Here is a 17,913-nt window from a genome sequence, read left to right as displayed (position 1 = left end):
GTTTACTGTCAAATAGTGATTGGTGAGTTTCAAAAATTCTGTTAAAAGTTTTTAAATTACAGCTACGAAGAGACAGTGGTACTTTGCTGTTCTACTTGGGTATCTACAATTGAAACTGACCAAAAAAGTAGAAAGTCACAGCATATAATTGTCCAAGACAAGTCAAATTTTATTTACACTTACCAAAAACACAAGTAACATTCCTGATGGGACTTTAAAATCTCTACCAGGTACAACACTCTATGTCCTTAGATCTTGAATTTGAGTGAGGAAAAATTACACCCTCCTTCCTAAACCCCCCCCCCCCCTTTTACTAAGGAATAAAATGGAGCACAGAGAGTGCCTAAGAGGAAGACAGACACGCAGTAGATGCCACATGTACAGATACTTCTGCCATATCAATAGTTTTAGAGAAAAATCACAACAATTGGCAAGTATGAAGCAAATATTTATAAATACCTATAAATACCACAGGACAGTGAAATGGTCACAAATTGAGGTAGCAGTTTCGTTTAGTAAAACATTAAGGGGAATCAAACACTGATATAATAAAGGGGTCACATTTAGTCTGAAATATTATCGGGACTCTACTTATATATTCTTATGAAATGGAAAAATAAATTCTTAAATCTGTGAAGAGTTATACTGCTATAAATTCATTTTGATTTGTCACGAACTTCACTCTCGGGTGTTACTGGAAACATTACCATCTCTCATCAGCTGAACAGAAATCTAAATCGAGCATCCAGGGTGTCACTTTATTCTTCGGTTGTGCCTGAGAAGGTTGAGTTTAATTCAATAAAATTTAAGAGAATACATCCTTGAAAGACTCTTCCATATTTCAACAGACAGAAGACTGAACTTGTTATAAAAAAAAAAAATCTCAAAAATTCCCGTTTCAGAATGATTGTGCAAACTGGACAACATTCTTTGAGAAATGAACCCGGCAGCTCAGCATCTAAGGTATCTACAGTCCAGCGCTTGAGATCAGAGCTGCAACTATTGATCGAGTAGTGGATCAGAAGAAAATACATGATATATTCCTGACTCATTTTTTTAGTCTTTATTCAAGCATATAACTAAACCTTTGCTGATTGTAGACTCTTAATCATGAGGGTTTGCTGCTTTTTTTTGTCAAATATGAATGTTTTTTAGGTTCTAGACTGTTGGATGCCCAAAGAGAGTATAGGAACACATCACTTTGGGCTCTGGGAAACTACAAGCAGTTTTCACATTTTCCTGACATTTAACACGCATGCAAAATGGATCATCGATTAATCGTGAAAATAATTGCCGAATTTATTAAGGATAAAAAATATCAGTTCACTGCAGCCCCAGTGACGCTGCCTCTGTTTGTGTTTGGTCAGTCTGACCACTCATTTTCATCCAGCTCAGAGTCGTCCTCAGAGTCGCTGTACTCCACCGCGATGCGTCGTGAAAGAATGGTGGCCACGTCGTTCCCCACCGGTTCACGTTTGTTCTGCTGTTCTTGTTGTTCTTGCACTTTCTTCAGCTGGATACCTAATAAGAGCACACGTTCAGTAATATGAGACCCCCCACGCTCATCCGTCACATTCAGGGTCATTAACACTGACCCCATACTCACCCATGCGGATGGCGGATAGCAGATCACTTCTGGCGTCCCTCACAGGTTTAGTTTCTACTCTGCTGCCCTCAATGTGTCCAGGTAGGTGTGAGGCTGCAGCTGGGGGAGGGAGTGGTGGAGGCGGAGGGCCTGGGGGAGGAGGAACCATGCGAGGACCTGGAGGAGGCACAGGAGGGAGCGGGTAAACCGGGCCAACGTGCAATACCCCATTATGAGGTGTTGGCGGTAGTGCACACAGAGGAGAGCCAAAGGCTGTCTGCGCTGATGGGATAGGTGGTCCTGGGACAGGAGGAGGAGGAGGAGGAGGAGGGACAGAGCTGGGAGACAATGAAACAAAGAGGATTATTTAGCGGGTGCTGCAAGAGCGAGATCATATTTAAATCCAACTGATTATGCAACAGTTAAAGCTGATGTTCCTGAAACAAACATACTTGTGATCTAGAGATGGACGTTTCGAGGCGTTCATACGGTCTCCAGCTGGAGGATCAGCTGCAGAGTAGCTCACTCTCTTGTAGTTCACATCAATACTATGGTATTCATGCTCTACAGGTGGGGTGGGGTGTGTGTTCCCGGGCATGAAATCATGAGACTTGGCGTAGTTACAAGCAAAGTGGGCGGGCACTGGCGGGACGGGGTAGTCTGGGAGGTCAGGCCTGGATCAAAAGTGACAGACGGGTAGCTTCTCAGGCACGTGCCCACTATCATCCACAGTTTCAAATCTCAACTCCAGCTTTACATAACAGTTATGAAAATAGCATTGCAATCTGTCAGTTTCACCAACATTTATTGACAGCATATTTTTGTTTTAGTTATCATCTTTCTCAATTTGACACAGGTGATTTTTCTAAATTAAAGTTATCAAGATTCGGCTTGGTTCCTGAACCGAACCTTGAACGAACCTGCCGTCTGGCGAGAGCGAACCCTCCGATGAGGCTCCTCGCCGGAGTGTCTGGGGATGTCGGTGATCTGGACGAAGCTCTTTGTCGAATGCCATCATGTTCCACTCTTGTCTGCGGTTTCGTGCCTTCCTCACCTTCTTCACCTCACGCTGAAGGGTGCTGCTTTCCACACGTCGCTTCTGTTCCTAAGGGAGACGTAGTCAGAGGATAAACTGAGAGGAACTCGTGTGTGATAATTGTGATGCGATATAAGAAGGTCCCCTACCCTTTGTCTCCTCCGTTCTCTCCTCTTGTCCTCTGTGTCCTGAAGCATTTTCTCCTTCCACAAGTCAAAGAAGTATGACGGGTCGGAGTAGAATTTCATGGCGTCAGTGGAATCCTCTCTGCGTTTAGAGAACAACAACATTAATGAGAACTTCACCTCATCAGATATTGTCCTTACGCCACACCCTGTACCTGTAGGAGGTGAGGTCACTGAGAGGAGGAGGTCTGTCGCACTCGTCGTACAACTCAGCCACAGAGCTGGGAGTGCTCCCCTTGGAGAGAACCTGCTGGTCTTGGATTATGGAGCTTTTAAATGCCTTCCTCATGTTAATGTCCTGAAGAGAGACTGCAAACAGGAAGACAGAGCTTTGGCTTGAATATAAGGAGACTGAAGCTGGAAGGCAGCCGGTGGTCAACGTCTCTACTGACCCTCCTCCACGCTGGAGTCCAGCTGGGTGACCTTGACGGCCAAGCGGTCGATACGGTCCTGAAGGGAGTTTGCACGCGTGTAAAAGGTGTTGGCTTCATTAAAAAGGTCTCCAAAAACATTTTCTGCATGTTTACCTACAACCAGAGCAAAGTTCAGAAAAAAATACTGATTTAAAATTGTACATATTAACTAGCTAGTGGTTACTGCCAAAGCAGAACATTGTAAAAGGTTGTGTGTATGGTCTTATCAGAAGAAACTGTATATTTAGCCGTCCGGCTTTATACTCTTGAATAAGCCAGTAACATGAGCCAATGATACATCCTTGTAAATGACAGTGTGAACAGCACAAGCGGCATGAATCCACTTAATGTGGAGGCTATCATTAGACTGCCTCTCTCCGCCCACTCATCCTCCATCTTATCTGCTTGAGATTTACGGTAAGCTCTAAGCTCCCGTAACTTTACTACAACCCGTCTCACAAACACACACACACGCACACACACACACTAATCAGAGTGTGAGAGGGCCAGATGTCCATTAGGGAAGGTGCCTCCTGAAGCAGGTTTTTTTTGTCATACCATAACCATTAGGCGACAGGAGATCCTGATCTGATCTTTTTTTTCTGAAAATTTTAAATTATTTTTCAAACATCTGAGAGCAATAAAACGTGCTGCGGTATACAGTTGGGTAACTGTGGTCGTACTTAGACTGCTGAGCTGGCGGATGATGGCGGACAGCGTGTTGTTGGTCACACATTCCAGCTCATTGCCAATTCCCTCGGGCACCTCGCTATGACACAGGTGCCGAGGCTCGATGTTTCTCTTGACCAGAGGCATGATGCCCTCTCACATCTTGGCCACAGCACCTGCTGGGAGATGGAGGACACGTTACCGATGCTACGACCTGCAGAGTTCTCGTCAAGGATCATCAGAGGGAATCAAACATGCAGTCAGCTCCACATTTAAAATTTTTCTGACGGCACACAGGTACAATGACAGGAACTTAAGTCACCTGACTTTCGCGTATCTGTCAAAACAGTCAAGGATAACAATAATATTAATAATAATAATAATAATAATAAAAAAATACTGCCTTTTCTCATTAATTAGTAGAATACTGATTCCTGTATCCATGCATAATTTGTCATCTCTTCTTCAATCTCCACTTCCATAAAGTCACCCTAAACCTTTTTGTTATCCCAAAATCTAAATCAAGAGGATCTGGACACACCAGCAGGAGGAAGTGTGGCTCTATCGTGCTCAACTTTTTGGGCTATACGTCCCTTGTGTTCTTCCACCTCTGAAATTCTGGCTCAAATATTTGATCTACTGATGACTTTTTTGTTTCCGGGTTCTACTCTTTTGCTTTTTACTCATATAATGGACTCTGTGGTCGATGGATAAGATGATTTTTACCCTTCAACTGCACAGGCTAAGGCATCAAACTCTGGAAAAAATAATAAACCAATCATAATCTACTTATTTCTTATTTGTTAATACTTCGTGGAAAATGTTATGATCTGTTTCATCTCCTTTGTCTGACAAGACTTTATGAACTTAAGGTCACGGAGCTCACCCATTACTGTCTTATCTCTTTACCCTATTTGTTTTTTTTAATGGGAAAAGGAGCATGTCAGAGAAATATACATTTGAAAACATGTAAGCTTGTCATTTCATGGTATTTGAGAACAAAATGAGCAGTTTAAATAAAAAAAAACCTATGTTATAAAGTATTGATGATCGAGAAAAACAATTTTTAACATTTTAAAAGTTTTCATGTTTTTTTCAGTAAATATAATATCAACCTGTTCTTATGCAGATAACATAGACATTTATAGGTATCAGGTATTGCTCAAATCAGTTGTAAAAATATAGGCATATCGGATATCGCGATAAAAATCCAGTATAGCGCGACCCCGGTGATAATTTACGTTCAGTTTTGAGAAGCTTTGAAGGGGAAAAAAATCGTCCCATAAGTCACTGCGTGGATGGCGCGAAAATAGTGTTAGCTAACAGATGTTGCTCTTCAACAAACAAATTCAAGACCTGAAACGGTAACTTCCTCCAGAGGCCTGCGTAAATTATGTGACTTTCAACCTAACATGACACCAGCAGACGCGTGTAAACACCAGTATTACACCAGTTTAACTCCAGTATCCTACCATAGAGCTGCCGGTGGCGGAGCTGGTTGTTTATCCTCAGGCTGGAATGGAAGAGCTCTGGTCTGTCTTGCAAGTCAACCCGGTTCTCGGCTGATGTGCAGCGGTCGTGTGCCGGACAGGAATCATCTCTACAGGGCAAAACAAATCTCTGGTGCAAATCACAGCGTGAGGGGATTTAGTTGGATTTACCGCTGTCGGCCAATCACAGCCGCCATGACAGCCAGATGACGCAGGGTTTTAGTCCAGGTAGGAAATGATTCTAACTCATTAGATCAGCCTTTTACGACTTTATTGTTCATAATGCAAATTCTACTGTCACATAACAAAAAAACGAGTGACTTATTGAGTCTGCCACCCTTTCAGTGTAGACTAAACCAGAGTTGGTTGTGAGGCCCCGCAACGCAATTAATTTAATGCTGCATTCAAAAACCAGGTCCCGGCTGGGAAAATATTATAAATATTTACTGTAACTCGGTAGTCATAATTTAGTAACATTAGATGCATTTCACATTACATGGCCGATAGTCGTCAGTTTTTTTTCCTCGTAAATATGTGTAATTATAGTTCTCAAAAACTGGAAACGGCTGTAAGTATCTTTTATGAAACGCTTTTAGCAATAATATGTAACTTCAGCGTTCTTGCATTACAACGGAGGAGTGACTTTCTATCCGGACAACCTTCCAATGAATGCAACACTTGTCTTGATGTTTTTACAGTTTGTTGTAGCAGGTAACTAATTAATGATAGTGTAAAAGCCCGATGGCAAGGCTCTGGCCTTGTGTGTTGTGATCAGTTAAACCTGTGTTTACCTGCTACCACATGTCAAAATGTCAACTATTAAAAGGGCTTGTTAGACAGCAGGATTCACTTTCCTCATCTAAGCCTGATGTAAAATGACATGGTTGGTCTCAATAAGAGCTTGAAAGAAAATTGAAAGCAGAAAAAAGTAAATACTCACAATTTGAAGAAGCAGTAAGCTGCATTATTTTCTTTTTTTTCTTGATATATGTCAATTATCAAAAATGTATGAGAAGTCAAATGTGGGTTTGAATTTTTGTTTCTCTCTTGTTATTCTTCCTGCTGATTAGAAATGTGTTTTTATTATTTCAGTTTTCTCAGATTCTTCTCGTAAATCGTCTGCTCAGCATCAGCCTGCCACTCTTTTAACATCGGCATGGATTAATCCTGAAATGAGACCCACTTGATTTGAATGCATAACAAACAGACACACACACACACACACACTCACTCACTACTCTTTTCTCACAGATGGCATCATCTGGATTGTGGGAGGGAGCAGTGTAACCCAGATATGGAAGCTTAAATCTTTATAAGTAGTGCAACATGAAACTATATAATTCAAACAGAAGTAATGCTTGTTTGACAGAGGCATTGTTTAATCCCACAATCATGGGATTAGTCAGGTTAAATCCTTGTTGTTGTTGTTTTTTTTTTCTTTCACGGGTGCTATGAGTGACTTTTAAGATGTATACAAATTTTGCATCCCATTTCAGAACTGACTGAAGTTTCCATCGGGGCCGTTCTCAGTGGATTTTGCATCACCACTGAGAAAGGCCAAAACTATTTATTTAAAAAAAAAGCATTAAAAGTTCTACCACTGTGCCTCAGTAATGGAAATGTACTTCTTATGACTTTACAGTGTACTACCAAAATGCTTAAATACTGAAGTGAAATCTTGTAACAAATCTATTACAGGAGTGTGATTAATAAAACTGCAGTATATTATATGGAGCCCTAGAATGGCCATAGAGAAACAAAAAATATATATTTTGAGGCCACAAGGTATAATGTGTCATATATAATATAACTTATTTGAATTATGGTATATTTTATGGTCCAAAATAATCTGTTTATCTCTCGATGGCCACTCAAAGGTTCTGTAATATTTTGATTTCACAAAAATGTGGACCGTTTTAAAGAAGTACAAATTTATATCAATCATCTTAAATGTTAGCGTTTCAATACATTTTAAATACACTTAAGAGCATTATTTTGCCACCTTGGATGTTCTCTTGATGGTGTCACTGTCATGTTAAGCCTGGGAGGGGCTGCATGTCACTGAGGGGGTCTTCCATGTTTTTGATGGTGCCATAATCTCATGGCCAGCTCAGAAGTATTAACCCCAATACTGTACTTGCCCTCCCATTATCACAATCATTGACCCTGCTGCTGGTTTCATTTGCTGGAACCAGCAGCCAGCTTAGCCACTTACTGTGCTCCATCCCAAACACTAACACCTCCATCATCCATTATCCACACACACACACGCTCCCTCTCCTGGATATTTGTCCTGCTATTATGGCTTCCTAGTCCTGCTCTATATTGATCACTGCCAGCGACTTCTCAGTGAAAGAGAAACACACACATACACACACGATAACACCATATTACTTCATCGCATCCGATTTCCCCTTCATCTCCTTTCATGATGTTTTTCCGAAAGTAACTTTTCAGCTCTTCATTGAAGCTGAATTATTTTTTCATACATTTGATAACTAGAATATATAAAGTTCCACACGCTTGAATGAGTTTATAAAGAAAGGCATTCATGTTCTATTGTTATAAATGTCATCAATAAATACCCCTTTTTTAGTAGATGCAGTGACTGCAAGGCTCACAGTCATCACCAAGGCTTTCAACCAGCAACATAATTATTGACAAGTTAGTTGAGTTCAGGGAACAGAATAACAAGCACCCACAACTCCTCATTCATACTGGAGGAGTCTTCAAATGTCCTCTCGGAAACATTCATGCTTCGTCGCGTCTGTGTCATATTCGTGAGTGGTCACTGTAATGGACCTTCTGCTGTTTTGAGTCAGCTGACCAGTTCACAGTTCGTGGAGTTTAAAATTGAACAGATGTAACCTGTAGATGGTGTTTAAACATCACGGTGGTCATAAGAGATGCGTGCCTCCACTCTCACTTATCATTTGGTGCCATCTGTTGGTTTTCGTGGTGTACATAGCAGAAGATTATTGTCCCTCCAGCAGATTTTGGAATATCTAAATCTGTGTGTGTGTGTGTGTGTGTATTTGTATATTTTACCAGAATGTTTTGTTTTTTGCAGGGGCTGCTCTGCCTATCCTGTGTCATCCTTCATATTTGATCATGTTAGCTGATGGTGTGGGATGAGTCTGAAATATTAAAATTTCATTTGTGTAGATCCTGCAATCGGCTGTATGAGCAATGAAGAGGATGTTAAAAGACAAGAACCTCCACACTGTTGAGGAACTGAGTGAGTAATAATTACATCAACTTGCACTGGTAATATTAGTGTAGAAGAGTTATGTCATGCACAAACCACGTATGCGATTTGATGTCATCTCACTCTCCCCTCCATTCCTTGTTGCCCATCAACTGTCAGGGTTCGAGTAAAGATATAAAGTAGAAGCTAGAAATGAAAGTACATTTCTTTTCGTATAAACTGTGAGAAGACACTTCCAACTCAAAGTCTGTTTATTATTATTCACTCATATTAAGTTTTCATCAGCAGATGGATTTTGCTCAGTTGACAGAGGTCAATTGATTGCCTGGATTCCATCCTTTGGATTAGAATTAGATTTTTTTTCCATTAGGAATTTGGAGGTTTAAAAGTTTATTCTTGACAAGTAATAAAAAGATAGAGCTTTGAACCATATCACGTGCTATTTGGGTGGCAATTTAAACTATTACCATTCATACTGCTGCTAAGCCAAGACAGTTTTTCAGTTGTGATAATTTCTTGATGGTTCACACTTGTATATTAGAAAATCATCTAAAAACCTATGTCTTATCATTATAAAGGTATCATAAAGTAATTATTCAGCAGTTTGCCTCTTGTCTTGTTCGGAATGGGCCTTAACAAAACACAAAACCTTAAGTTTTCCCATAGCAGACCACTGCGCGTCACACGTCAGTGGGAAAAATAATCACCCAGAGCTTAAAGCTGCATCAAAAGCGTCACAGTTCTGAGCAGCCGCCTTTAGAGGGGGTGACTCTTAGAATGCCTCAGCTTGTTTGTCTCATGGTTTAAGTGGTGCACATAGCCATGGAAAGATCATTAAATCACTGTTTTACTACTTGGCTTAATCCCTACAACAAAAGGGAAGATACAAAAAAAAGAGCAAATGGGGAGAAAAAAATGGTGGGTGAGATTAAGTAGAAACTTGATGGATCTAAACTGACGGCTCTGTTTCCCAGCGTTGCTAAGGGGAGTTAAGAATCCTGATTCCACATCTCCCAGGCTGAGTAGTGGCTGCTGCTGATCGGACATTCCCCGTTACCCCTGCAGTGGCCAGCCGCGCTGGTAGTGTCCGCTGCTGTGGCCATCTGCCGGATTACCCAGCAGGATATATTTTTATAGAGAGCATCCTATTCATATCTTGCCTGCTAAGGTTTACATTAAGGTTGAACTCGGGTGCACTTACAATGGCAGATGAAGTAAGCCCTATCCTTACAGCACCCCTCCCCAGCTTCTCACTGTTTGAGAGACAGATAGCGCTGGGTTGAAAGGAGCTGCTTCACCGTGGCATGAAAGAGGATCTCAAGCAATGCCACTGTCTGCTGCTGACAATAACTTGGTGCCCAGCATGAAAAAAACATTTGTACGTGCCAAGTGTGATTGTTTCTTCTAATAGGCATCAACAGGCCAACTTCTCTGTGTTACCATACAGGTGAACTCATTCCTGGGAAAATGTTTTTTTCTTTCTCAGCCTCGTAGGCGCGATGGCGTCCCCCTTTTTCCTTGGCCTAACGGGATTAGTCGTGCCAGTGCTACCCCGGCTGTCACGGTACTGTCTACTTCCCATCTCTCTTCTGGGCCTCTAATGTGATTAACCCATTCCCTGTGGTCCAAATGGTTCTGGAGGGTGGGGAGGGGAGGGAGGAGAGTCCTTGCCATGTTCCTCCTCATGCCGAACTCACTATCATTGGCACATTTGTCAGGAAGGAAGGTCTGAGGTCGAAGGTCCCTAGTGAACACATACGTACATGTTGACACGTCTAATTGCATTTAAAAAAAAAAATGTAGACAAAGAATTTCAGCTTTTAACTGTAGATTGATACCTGCTTTTAAAACCTTTTTAAAATGGTTCCACAAATCATTTCACACCTTTTTAAAAGCTACATCTTATTTTACTGGTCTTCTGCTCACTATCTATTCAAACGCCTCCATCATCTCTTTAGGCTCATTTGGCATTTTCTTTCACATATGTCAGCACTGAATATTTACTGCTTGCTTAAGTGGGGACAATAATGACAGCCTACACCCATCATCTTGTCAAACGTCAGCGTTGTGGGGCTTTGCCTGTTTAACACATGTCACGCTCATTTTCAACTCATCTGTCGCAAGTCGTCTTTGGGGCATCTGCTGCACGTGGAGAGCCACATACCCCTTGCCCTGGAAGTTTGGGAAAAACGACAAATGAATCAGTTAACAAACTCCTGTTAATGCTTCTCCTCAAGCTGGGGACTTGACGTGAATCAGCTTACAGATTTTCTTGAATTGAAACTATATTCTTATGAAAAGACCGCAGAATCCAAATGAATTCAATTAAAATGTTTTTTTGAATTTGGATTAAAAAAAAATGCCTAAAACATTATCATGAAGCTTTTTCCTTTTTGCCCTTCCCCTCCACCTGTCACCTCTGCTCACATGGAATATTATAGAATTATACCAACACAGGATCCTATAATGGCAAAATGAGCATGTCAATCAAAAATATACAAATAATAATAATAATGATAAACTGTATTAGCACCTTTCATATAAAAATGACAGATGAAAGTTCTTTACAATAAAGAACATTAAAAACTGAAGGTCATGTTAGAATAGAATCTAAAAAAGAATTGGATTAATAGTTGAGTAGAAACAAATGTGTATCTATAAGTTAGAAGTATATAAACATTTCACATAAGACCGCTATATATTTATATAATATACTAATTAGCATATCGCAGAGAAACACCATATCAAGTTATATAACAAGAAATATGAATAGAAATAAAATCTGTGGAAGCTCATGTGCATAGTCTAAATTGTCTTTTTCTCTCTATACTAAAAAAAAAGTTACCGCCGAGTGAGCCAACTGTCTGTCTGAACAGACAATAAAATATTAACTAACTAATCTTAAGCCTGTTAAGTTTTTGAGGGTTTCAGACAAATTTTCCTCGCACCCTGCCATGTGAAAGCCAGGATAAACCTAAACAAGATCTCCTCTCATGCTGTGTTCAGCAGCATTTCACGTGAGTGCACAGCATTAGTCAGGCGACAGCATGGAGAATTAGGAGTCTTAATTAAGATTTTTTACAACTCTGCATGTGCTGTTCATACGCGAGACAATGGGCTTGAATAGGACGGGTTGTTGCTCCTTAAACAGCTGCCTGCTCTGAAACAAAACCCAAAGTTAACATGAAGATCCACACAATGAAGGAATGTGTGTCACAAGATGGCCCAGATGATTTGGTTGCATATGAGGAAGAAACTTCAATATGAGTATTTTTCTATGTTCCATGTGTATATTTATATATTATGCAATTTATAAGTGCACAGAGAAAACAATTCAACATTGTGGCTGAAAGACAATACAGTGCATGAGGGGGTAGCACCCCTTGCGTGGAGATTTGGTGAGTTTCCAATCCTGATATCTAACCCAGTACCATGTAATGGAAGGTGACACTTATTGTATTAGCAGGAGCTAATGAGTGTCTAAAAGCCTGTGTGACAGTGTGCGCCGAGAAATCTCATCGTGTGTGTTGGGTGGTTAAGAAGAGAGGACAATATCTCTGCAAAAAAGAAGAGGCTGTAAAGTGCGGCCCAAAAAGAAATAAATGGCTACCACCATCACTGCAGATCTCAGGAGGCACGTGAGGCCTCTGAGAGTTCAATGACTTGAATCCTAATAGAGATGTGAGGAGGTGAAAATGAGCACACAACGTGATTCGGTGCCAGTTGGCCACCTCAGCTTTAGCTGCATCAACGTTCCTGTTGCTGATCAAAATGTCAAAGGAATGTTAAGTAGGAGTCCATTCTGTAGATCGAGCCTGATGAACAAAATGCCTCAAATTCTTCTCTGAGAATCATCATTAAATGAAACGATGAATGAACTCCCGGTGATGATCAGAGGACAAACACTTTTCCGCTCCTTAAGTGGTGCCAGTAAAGCTATTAACTAGCATCAAGCTCATGGGTTGTTGTTCTTCTCAGGACCGAAATCACTGCTGCATCTTTGTGGCTTGGCAGCGCAAGCATCTTTTCTGATTTCACAAAATGAGTAGAGAGCAGGAGTCCTCTTTATAAGTTTGTGCTTCATTAGCTCGTGTAGTCCGTCTTAGTTTGACGTGAGATGAATTATTTGTGTGCCTCGATGGAGACATTGGATCCTGTGGTAGTTGAGCAGATCAGTGTTACACGATACCAGTGATGTGATCCTGATTCTTTATTTATTTTGTCCGTATCATTTGAAATTGTCCTTTTTGAGCTGAAAGTTAAGTTTTTTTACATGACAAGCTCAAAGCTGGTGGTGAAAGGAGGTTATAACTTTTGGGGTGACGGTGCTATGTCAATCCCAGCCTGCTGTCAATTATGTTGTACTACTTACTTACCACTAGGTGGATATGCAACTTGTGAAATGGCATCATTACTAGATGGAAATACTGTACAAGGACTTTTGGGCTCCTTGAAAATTAAGTCAGTCAGTGGGTATGTTTCTTTTCTTTGTAATTTTTAATTGTGGTGAATTTATGACAACTAAAAAAAAAAAGCAGAATATATATGTATTTATTTTATAAAGTTTTTAAATCCTCCCCAAATGAAACTATCTATCTATCATCTATCTATCTATCAATCATCTATCTATCTTTCTATCTATGTGTGTATATGCAAACCTAGACTGACAATTAACTAACAATAATAAAAATATACTGTATCATTTACATGGAAATATGAAAGAACTAAGAACAGGATAGAGATTTCACTTCTCTGCCAAGGTGGCTGGTCGTCATCAGATCCAGATCTGGATGAGTTCAAAGTTCTATCATCAAGTTCGATCATTTTTGTCATGTTGATATTAAGTGTAAAGGGTTGGTGCTAAAGAAACCGATGAAAGTCTGCTATTTTGCCGTGTTTAAGAAGTGATTTGTTAAAAATCCTGGACTGGACCCTTTTTTTCATATCTGCTCTCAACCAATGGATTCTTCCTTGACCCAAGATATCCTGATAAAATCAAATGGCTCTGAAAACACAATCTCCTTGGCAGAGACAAACGATTCCAAACCCTACCAACAGGTGATAGTCATGCATGTTTGTGCCCCTTGATGGAAACGGACCAGCCACGCACTGACTACCGAAATTCTTGTCATTGTTCTGAACTTATGAATGGTCTAATTTGTAGCCCGCTCACTTATGTGCCATTTAGCAGATGCAGACAATTTCTTTCACCGATGGGCGGCTTTGAAAAAATAGTGACGTCAAACCAGGAGGCTGTCAACTATCGGCACATGGCCCACTGGAGATATGACATCAAGGAGCTGCAATGAAAGCGGGCTTTTTAAACAGGGCGGTGCAGGCTTACACTTGGAACACAGGTCAACTTCCGTGCACTCATCTGAATGTAACTCAGGTTGACACAATTTGACCTCACTCAATAGCCCTCTCTGCTGGCCTTTGTTTACTTGTTCTCTCCTGGGAATCGTAGTTAATACTTTCCTCACACATTGTATCAAATTTTCTAGTCTTCTAAGCACTCATTTCTCAACATTTGCTTTTCTATTATTTCGTAGAACTCCTTGTCTTTTCAGAAATAGGCCTTTGTAGGCTTTTACTGAGGCTGGGGGTCTCTTAGCCTTGCCTTCAAAGCAAAAGCTTCACAGGCTTGAATGAAGAGGCTATTGTTAGCTTCACGTAGATGTCTCAAAATAGTAAAACTTAAAAAAAACTGTACCTTATTTACAGATTTAAAGTTGACCGTAACACACTGCCGAGTGATTTTTGTCACATTTATAGAAATTCAGAAATTTTTCCGTGAGACTGCTGAACTGAAATCTCCTCTCATTGGTCTTTAGAGTCAGTCATTCCAAAGATTTCACAGTCAGTTGATCAGTAAAAGATAAATGTTTAATGCCGCTCGCCACAAAGAGACTAATCTTTGCTTTCTCCTGTGGCTTTAAGCAAAGCGTCGGTGAGTGGAGTGTCATGATTTAAACAAGTGTTTCAGCCTGAAAGCTCTGTTACTGGATGGGATGGTTGAAAACTCAGCATCAGATATTCCCTCAATCTCACCGCAACCAAATCGTTCAGCCGACACACAATCACTTGCTTTATGGAGTATATTTCCAATTACGACTGGCTGTTTTTTAAGCCTGTTGACATGTGTGGTATCATTTCCAAGTACTCAAGCTTTGTTTATATTCTTAGCTTTTATGTGGACAGTAATGTGACTTTAATAATGAGGAGCCCGCTGAAGTATTTCTTCGTATTCTTAGTTTGTGTAGAGCAGTAAACGCAGTGGTTCAGCTCCCCTGCAGCTTGGCAGCGCGTCACATCTCGTCAGGCCCAAAGTGCACGTGTTTGCAAACCTATTTAAATTCTTTTAGGAAATTTGAACAAAAATGTCCATCATTTAGAGGTAGCAGGTGGATGATTCCATGGTTGACTGATCAGACAAAAAAAGATGCCCGAAAGAGCATTCAGGAAGGGAAAGGCGATGTTCCTCATTTCCTAATTAGCGTTTGGATTCTGCTTCCTTTTGCAGCAACAAACCAACAAAAGTTGAGTTAAGCCACAAAACCTTCTGTATCTTTTCAGTGGAAACGGTTCCTTTTTGGGGCTTTTTGAGCCATGAATGGGGTGTGAGGTGTGAAGGTCAGCGCTCCGTGATGCTGTCAATACTAACGGAGGCTGTTGGTAATGAGTGAGGCCACCGCCCGGCTCTCTATTCAACCCTTCAACCAAAGAAGGAGCTGAGCAGTGTTGTGGCTTGGCAAATACAAGCATTAAAGAGAAACTGTACGTTAACAAGACACAAAACTAATTTTCATTCTCACCATTAATATTCTCTCCCTTAAACTGACGACTCAATGGCTTACATTTGTGGAAGCGGTTGACTCCCTCAAGATACGCAGACGTTTCTCAGTTAGGTGGCAATTCTATAACAAAAAGTGAGAAGATGACATGCCAAGATGACATCTGTTAGATTTTATTAAAATGCATCTCTTCATATTCAACATTTGGGCATTAAAGCTATTTTAAACAGTTGCTGCATTCAAAGGTAATTTATCAGTGACACTGAAGACACATAAATGTAACATTCATTGAATGGTGGCTATTGCAGTAATTTCACATTAATTACTTAAGTCATCATTGGCTACTTTCCTATTCAGGGAATTCATGTGCTTGACTTAACAATAACAATAAGTGCATATAAATGTACAAAGAAAAATGTCATTCACAAAGCCCTTAACTATATTTAAGAAGCTGCCCCGCGTGGAGTGATGATGATGATGTAGCAGGAGGACATTCGGTCTAATGGGGGAGGCAGCAGGAGCTTCTGCAGGACTGATGTTAAATTAAGCATGAGGATCTTTATGTTCAAATAGCTTCATATGCTAATGGAGCATTCGTCTTGATTTGATCAGGATTAGAAAACAGCTGTAGGCATTTAAAGACAGGTATTCTTCTTCAGCAAGTGTTTTGAGAATACGAGTGAGAGAGGTCAGTCATGTCCCAGCTGAAATTCGGAGAACTCGGATAGTCATGCAGACAACAGGATTTAACCAGGTGGACAACTAGCTTAGTACTGTTTAAAAAGTGGGCTTAATGTAGTGACCAGGTGCATAGACTTCTGCTTTAAAAAAAAAAAAAAGGGTAAATGAGTAGAAGCTCAATAAATTGGAATTTGTTTTACAATTGTCTGGAAATACTATGTTGTAATTTCAAGATTGTTATAATAACCAATTTGACATGTAGTTTAGATTTTATAGCCCACTGATGCATAATGATATTAATAAGTAATAATAGTATAAAAGTGTATTAATAATAGTAATCATAACTGCTTTTTGTCATACATTTTTTTCAGAGACACCTTTGAGCCAATGACACCATTATAATAATCAGTATAACACATCAAGAGCAAGGCAAGTGACATGAATGACTTTTAGATGAAAATATAATCCTGCAGCTGGAGTTGAAAGTGAGTAGGCCCTGCCATGACTGTGTTAACATTGAAGTAACTACAGTTTCACTCTTTGGCCATAGGGTGTCACTATATAGACGATTAACACAATTCTTCTCTAAAGTGCAGCTCTCTCTGTATAAAGAACTCATTCACACTCCCATTTAGGAAAGTTTTTGACAATTTCACTGGAGAGGAAATTAATGTCTCTGCTTTAATGGATAAATTGTTGTAAGGTAACATAAAATACATTGACAATGATTTTTGACACTATTTAGTTCTCCTTAAAGACCTGAGAAATCTTTTATTAGTCTTTTCTCAGCTTCTCCAAGTTACATTTTAGAAATAAAACCCAGAAACAAAGTCTGACTGAATCAAAGACTGACATTATTTGACAGAGAATTATTTGAAAGGTACTGCGTAACAGTGTAGGTACCTTAACTTCAGTGTAAGCACAGCGCATTGAAATACTATGTAATTCTGCTTTCACCACAATTAAAGCAGCAAACAGGCGTTAATATTTTTTGCCCTTGAAGGGAAACGGTAATGGAAATCAGCAAATTCCTTAGTTTAAGAAATGGAAACTGGATGATGCTGAACATTACAGCAGCATGACTGTGCATGTGGTGCTGCTGCAGTTGATGCTGGGCAGAGCAACGGTTCACCCTACACTTGTCTAAAACATCCACTCCTATAACATTTATAGTATTCCATTCAGCCCATTTATGCACGATGCAACTTCCAGGTTTCTTGTTGATTTAAAAAAAAAAAAAGAAAAAAAGATCAGCAGTAGGACAAAGAGTAAGTCAGAGAAAGGTCTAAGGTTTATGTAGGTTTTTAACTACTTGTTTTTAAGTGCTACAAAGGTAAAAAAAACTTATTGTTATAGTGGATGCTGAAGTTTCTATTATCTATAGGTTCTCTTATATTGTTGAACATGTTTTAAGGTCTAAATGGATTAAAAATCAATGGCATGGGATCATTTAAAAACTTCTCCCATGTGAACATATCAAGGGTTTTAGATCTCTCTGGAACAAGCAAATCTACCTCCATCCTCCCATTCTGTGCCTTTAGCGTTCCCTCTGGTTTCACGACGCATCCATATTTTCTCTTGTTCTCCTGCCTCCATTTGGGCTGGAGCGGTGAAGTTAGACTCCACAAGTCTGTGCATGCTCATCTGGTTACTGGTCTAGATGTTGTATTCCCCACGTGTTACAGTAACGGCAGGAAGTGAAAGGGATGAGTGCAGGAAAATATGGCGATGGTTGACGAATCCAGGCTGCGGAAGTGTCCTTGAGCAAGATCCTGAGCCTCCAGACTTGTTAGATATAGCCGACCCCTGACATGACCGAAAAGAATTATATAAAATAATATGAAAGGATATG

At 40.1% G+C, this 17,913-nt stretch overlaps 2 protein-coding genes across 4 annotated transcripts in view; one reads left to right on the top strand and one right to left on the bottom strand.

Annotated features, from left to right (window-relative positions):
* Positions 1 to 316: 316 nt before the first annotated feature.
* Positions 317 to 5,722, bottom strand: wasf3a (WASP family member 3a). Of its 2 annotated transcripts, none has more exons than XM_086226803.1 (9): positions 5,361 to 5,722; positions 3,903 to 4,064; positions 3,199 to 3,333; positions 2,962 to 3,115; positions 2,771 to 2,888; positions 2,506 to 2,690; positions 2,038 to 2,259; positions 1,607 to 1,923; positions 317 to 1,521 (listed from the first exon to the last, which is right to left on the bottom strand). In XM_086226803.1, exons 2-9 carry the CDS (start codon positions 4,033 to 4,035, stop codon positions 1,364 to 1,366), a joined length of 1,422 nt encoding a protein of 473 aa, XP_086082929.1. In that variant the 5' UTR covers positions 4,036 to 4,064; positions 5,361 to 5,722; the 3' UTR covers positions 317 to 1,363. The 2 variants fall into 2 exon arrangements, with proteins under 2 accessions (XP_086082929.1, XP_086082928.1); XM_086226802.1 differs by having other exon boundaries at positions 3,903 to 4,067; positions 5,361 to 5,720.
* gsx1 (GS homeobox 1) overlaps positions 5,189 to 17,913 on the top strand; it is a 33,370-nt gene continuing 20,645 nt past the window's right edge. The window contains exons 1-4 of one of the 2 annotated variants that reach the window (XM_086226805.1): positions 5,189 to 5,252; positions 5,366 to 5,606; positions 8,544 to 8,616; positions 10,073 to 10,150. In XM_086226805.1, the coding sequence (XP_086082931.1) occupies positions 10,086 to 10,150 (65 nt within the window). In that variant the 5' untranslated portion in view covers positions 5,189 to 5,252; positions 5,366 to 5,606; positions 8,544 to 8,616; positions 10,073 to 10,085. The remainder of the gene's footprint in view (positions 5,253 to 5,365; positions 5,607 to 8,543; positions 8,617 to 10,072; positions 10,151 to 17,913) is intronic. The other variant, XR_015119503.1, reaches the window with a different exon arrangement.

Source organism: Aulostomus chinensis, chromosome 15, assembly GCF_037954235.1.
Source record: "Aulostomus chinensis isolate RoL2024-O1b breed Wild chromosome 15, RoL_Achi_v1.0, whole genome shotgun sequence".
Taxonomy (NCBI): Eukaryota; Metazoa; Chordata; class Actinopteri; order Syngnathiformes; family Aulostomidae; genus Aulostomus; species Aulostomus chinensis.
Note: the sequence above shows the minus strand (reverse complement) of the source record. Positions and strands in the feature narration are given on the sequence as shown.